The sequence below is a fragment of the Protomyctophum parallelum genome (genome assembly GCF_964188405.1).
Source record: "Protomyctophum parallelum genome assembly, chromosome: 12".
NCBI classification, from domain to species: Eukaryota; Metazoa; Chordata; class Actinopteri; order Myctophiformes; family Myctophidae; genus Protomyctophum; species Protomyctophum parallelum.
Window position 1 is genome coordinate 19,972,724 of NC_139712.1, and position 5,017 is coordinate 19,977,740.

The window sequence follows — 5,017 nt, forward strand, 5'->3', positions numbered from 1 at the left end:
ATTATGTGTCCTTATTAGTGTAGTGTAGTCAACACGTTATGGCTCATACACACTGCCCGGTAAACCAAAAATGTTGATGTAACTAAGAGATTCGCTGAGAGAGCGATATTTAATATACAGAGATTTAGAAGGAATAAGCAAAATCGTGAGGCAAAAATTCCTCTCCTTCCTCGTTTCTCTTCTCCTGCGGGAGATCAAAATCAGATTCTGAGAGCTAGTGTGGGCCTATTAGAAGACAGGGCAGTGTTGCCAGGTTCGCGAATTGTAAGCGAGTCGTAGTGTGTGTTAAATGGCATTTGTGGGCTAGTGAATGAATTTTCTCACATGTAATTTGTGCTCACTTGCATAGACCTGGCGAATTTAGCGTGGTGAAAGGGCAACAGTGTTCCGGGGGTGTGGGTGCTTCGGGCGATAATGTTTGTAGTAAACAAATGCATTGGCGGCGTGAGTGTGGACGGGAGGCATTTTTGGTGGCAGTGCCAGTGCCAGTGTTTGGCGGGTGGTGTCGAGTTTTGGCGTTCGGCGCGATAGGAGGAGATATGTCCCGAACACTGCGAAGGTAAGTGTGTGACGTCACTGCCGTGTGAGTGTGTGTGTGTGTAGTGTGTAAGATGGTGTTGTGGGTGTTGCAATAGCGACGTAGCTGTTGTGGCTTTGGGTTTCTTGCCATGTGTTGGGTACAACTTCTCCAATATAGAATAGATAACAAAACCAAAAAAAAGTCATAATGAAAAAAGCGTCCTAAAATGTCAAGTTATGTTGTGATCTTTTTCTAATTTGTATGCACCATACAGCTAGGAACAAACCAGAAACCACAAGCACGTTATTATTCTTTTATCATAAAATACAAAAATACAATATAACACATTATAATCCCTCACAATGAGGTAATCCGAGGTAAACACACACGCACGCACACACCACACACACACGCACACGCACACACACACACACACACACACACACACACACACTGGATGGGAGGAAAATCTATAGTCCTTAATAAGTCCTTGGTAAATGAACAAGTAAAAGAGGGAAGGACATTATGACGGGGAGGAGAAGAGAGAGAGTGTGTGTGTGTGTGTGTGTGTGTGTGTCGGGGTGGTGTTGGTGGAGGGGGCCGAGGGGCGGAGGGGTACGTTGGAGAAGAGGTGCTGGCGTCCCGCCAACACTGACGAAAGCTGCTTAGCCCTCCCTGCAGTTACCATGGATACAGCGAGGAGCAGCACCCAGCGTGTCTGGCTGTGTGTGAGTGTGTGTGTGTGAAAGAGAGACAACAGAGGGCGAGTGAGAGAGAGCAAGAGAGAGAGAGAGAGAGAAAACCATCAGGCAGGCGTTAGACCGAATCAGTGTGAGAGGGAGAGAGCATCAGGCAGGAGGACAGACAGAGAGAGAGAGAGAGAGAGAGGGGGGGGGAGTGTGTGTGTGTGTGTGTGTGTTAGAGGAAGAGGATAGTGACAGAGTGGTATAGAGTGCTACATAATGGAGGTGCAGTCGGAGTGCGCGGAGCCTCCTCCCGCGGCCGCGACCCCTCCATGCGACCCCCAGCCACCACCACCACCTCCCACGGCAGGGAAGATCAACAAAGCCGCCTTCAAGCTGTTCGGCAAGCGACGCTCCGGCTCCGGCATGGCCGGCTTCTTCTCCTTCAGGAACAAAGGGTCCGGCTCCTCGGCAGCCAACAACAACAACGCTAACGACGCTAACGGGAGCTCGGCCAACGGCTGCTCCTCCTCCTCCTCCTCGTCGGTGGAGATCATCCGGAGCAAGACGCACGACGGCCTGGCGGTGACGACGTCGAGCGGAGGAGCGGCAAACGGCGGCGCGGCGGCAGAGGCGGCGGCCGCCCGGAGCCAGCCGGGGGGTGGGGGGCGGGAGGTGGGCACGGTGCGCTCCCTCGGCAAGTCGCTCAGCTTCTTCTCGCTGCTCCGGCGAGGGAGTCTGAGGGCGAGCGGCAGCGGCGGCGGCGAGAGCGGCGGAGGAGGGGCGGGACTTGTCGGCAGGAGAGGGAGGGGCCTGAAGGGCCTGTTCAGCAGCATGCGCTGGAGGCGGAAGGACAAGAGCGTCGGCGACGGCGAGACCACGGCGGCCGCGGCGGTGCCGGAGGGGAGGGAGGCTCGCCGCGACGGGAACCACCGCTGCGAGGAGGCCAATAAGGACATCACGCTGACGCTGGAACCCCCGCCGCCACACCAAGCCCTGGAGGAGGATCATGGGAGCACGCCGGAGGGCCGGAGCCTCCCGGGACGGCCGGAGACGTGCCGTGCCGCCAATGTCGCCGCCAACGCAAGCCCCCCGCCGCCGCCACGCGGCGTCGCCGTCGACGAGCTGCCGCCGTGCGAGCTGGACTCCTCCGTCTTCCCGTACACGCCCACAGACTCGCCGCTGCATGGCGGCGGCTGCGGCGCGGCCCCTCCCCCCCCCCTCCTCCTCTCCAAAACCAACAAGACCTCCGTCTCCAGCTACAGCCCCCCGCCCTCGGCCACGCCCCCGCTGGACGCGGCGGCCGGCGGCGGCGACCCCCCCTCGGAGCCCTCGGTGGACCGCCTGTGCTCCCTCCTCTTCACCGACGTCACCTCCCTCAAGAGCTTCGACTCGCTGACGGGCTGCGGCGACATCATAGCGGATGCCGACGAGGAGGCGGGGGGGGGAGGCGCGGGGGGGAACGGCGGCAGCGGCACCAGCAGCAGCAGCAGCGGAGGAGGGGGAGGTGTCGGCAGCACGGGGGGGGTAGTGGGCGAGAGACCGACGGGCGCCGCCGCCGCGTCTCGCGGATCACCGTGCAAAACCACCGCCCAACTGAGTTCGGCGGCCGCCGCCTCCCTGCCCGCCAGGGCCCAGGCGGCGGCGGCGGCACCCCCGCCGACACCTCTGTCTCAGCAGCAGCAGCACCACCCACAGACGGGGAGCGGAGTGGTCGCCTACATGGGCGGCGGGGAGGAGATGGCGAGCCCCGAGGGCGTGGACGACGCCGACATGCAGGGACTCTGGCACATGCTGCCCTCCACGGGGGACAACTCCCCCGCTCTCCCCCCTCGCTCTCATCAGACGCCCACCTCCTCCTCCTCCTCCAACCCGCCTGTCGGCCATCATCATCACCGAGCGGCGGCGGCCCCCGCCCTGAGGGGCGGCGAGCGGAATAAGCCCCCCCAGGTCAAAGCTTTGGGCCTCAGCAAGATTCCCGTGGTCGGGGGAGGCGGAGGGGGAGGGGGAGGCCGCGCGGCGGCCAAGCCCCCGCTGCCTCACGGCGCGCAGCAGCAGCATGGCCGCCATGCCGCCGCGTGCACGTCGCCGCCCGGGGACAAGGAGCCGCTCAGCGACGAGGGCTACTGGGACACGCCCTCGGCCACGCCCACGGCCACGCCCGACGAGGGGGGCGGCGTGCAGCCGCGGAGCAATAAGATCGCGCTGATGTCGCGAGACAGCTGCTCCGGCGACCACCTGTACGACCTCTACAACGACCCCGAGGAGGGGGACGACGAGGGTAAGGCTGCACAATAATGTCGTTATTGTTATCATGAACATGCACAGTATTAGTCTCGCAAAAAGGCAATGGTATATCGCGATATATCATCGATATATGTCGATATATTGTCAATATATCGTCCATTTCTAAAGCCAGCAACATCCCATCCATGCTAGCTTTCATTGTTGCTACACGTAGATTATCAAAGTACAAGTGTGGGAAGTTCTGGGAACCCAATAGCTCCTATTGTTGTTATTGTTATTATGCGTTTTTTTTCACGTTTAGTTTTCAATGTTGCAAAAATATAGAATATGAAATATTTACGGTAACAGCGTTACCGTATATCTTATAAACATATATTTGGCGTAATCACCGAGATATGACCTTTTTGTCCATATATGGCGCAGCCCTAGGCGGAGGCGAGGAGGCGGAGGAGGACGACCTCGCCTGCAGCACGCCCTCCCCTTCCACCGAGTACAAGCTGAGCCCGCCCTCCGCGAACACCCCGCCGTCCTCCGCCTCCTCCAACTCGTCCTTCCGCTCCCTGAAAGGCAGCGCCAGCCTTCCCCGCGACTCCAAGATCCCCATAAGCGTCGGCAGCAAGCCCTGCACGCCCCCGCACTCCGTGAGCCAGTCGGCGCTCTCCTCCGTGGTGGAGGCCTCCGTCATCGACGGCCCTCCTCCCCCGAAGACGACGGAGGCTTCGGCGCCGGCGCGCACGCGGATCCCCGTGTCCAAGGTGCCCGTCCGCCGCTCGGCCGGCAACGCTTCCAGAGGACACAGGAAGTAGCTGTCGGGGGAGATCCCCCGCGCATTGAGTCAACGCTGAGGATTTTACTGTGCACGAGTCCATGGAACCGAGGGTACATTTCTAAAGTGCTGTTTATGTGGAGCCAAAAGATTTCTCACACCCGTGAAAAAATGTTGAGCTGAAGAGCTAAATTGCCAATAAATTCCCCTCAAATCTTAAAAAAGCTCTCATTCCTGAAGTGTTTTGGCTCACGACCCTGCTCTCGGGTATAATCAATGTTTTTGTTCATTTGGGGAGAGTCACGAGGAGACTCCAAAGGTTTCTTTACGACTTCACAGTGCTTGGTGGAGCCTTCCGGGGGCTTCGGAGGTTGACTCTTGACAATCCATAGACTTTGGAACTAAGTTCAGCTTCGCTTTGAACACGTTTGCCATCTACTCGCTGGGAGAAGTTCCTGACCTCCTGCAGAAATGCAGTGCCACGGGCGATGTGTTCAAAAGGACCTTTTTAAGAGGAACTGGCGCAGTAGGCCTATTTAATTTTGGCGGACACTCTTCTCTCTATCTCAGTGATATCTGACGGATATTCTGGACAGCCTTCACATCTACAAAACACAACAATATCCTTTTCACTTCAGCTGAAATTGAATTTAACTCAATTTACACACTAGAGGACTTTTTTTAATGAAGGGTTTTTTCTGCTTAATTTTTTTCACTTTTTGTCTAATCTGTAACAAATTACCTCCTAATCCTCTGCTGTTAGAGCCAAAGTTCTAAGAGTCAAACCTTCAAAGGTGCAAA

The 5,017-nt window shown here is 57.6% G+C and overlaps 1 protein-coding gene across 1 annotated transcript; it reads left to right on the forward strand.

Annotated features, from left to right (window-relative positions):
- Positions 1–1,482: 1,482 nt before the first annotated feature.
- amer2 (APC membrane recruitment protein 2) lies at positions 1,483–4,256 on the forward strand (the record flags this gene model as incomplete). The annotated part of the gene is given in 4 exon segments (XM_083777677.1): positions 1,483–2,404; positions 2,449–2,507; positions 2,509–3,484; positions 3,880–4,256. Coding segments are annotated over 4 exon segments (2,334 nt in total).
- Between the last annotated feature and the right edge of the window lie 761 nt (positions 4,257–5,017).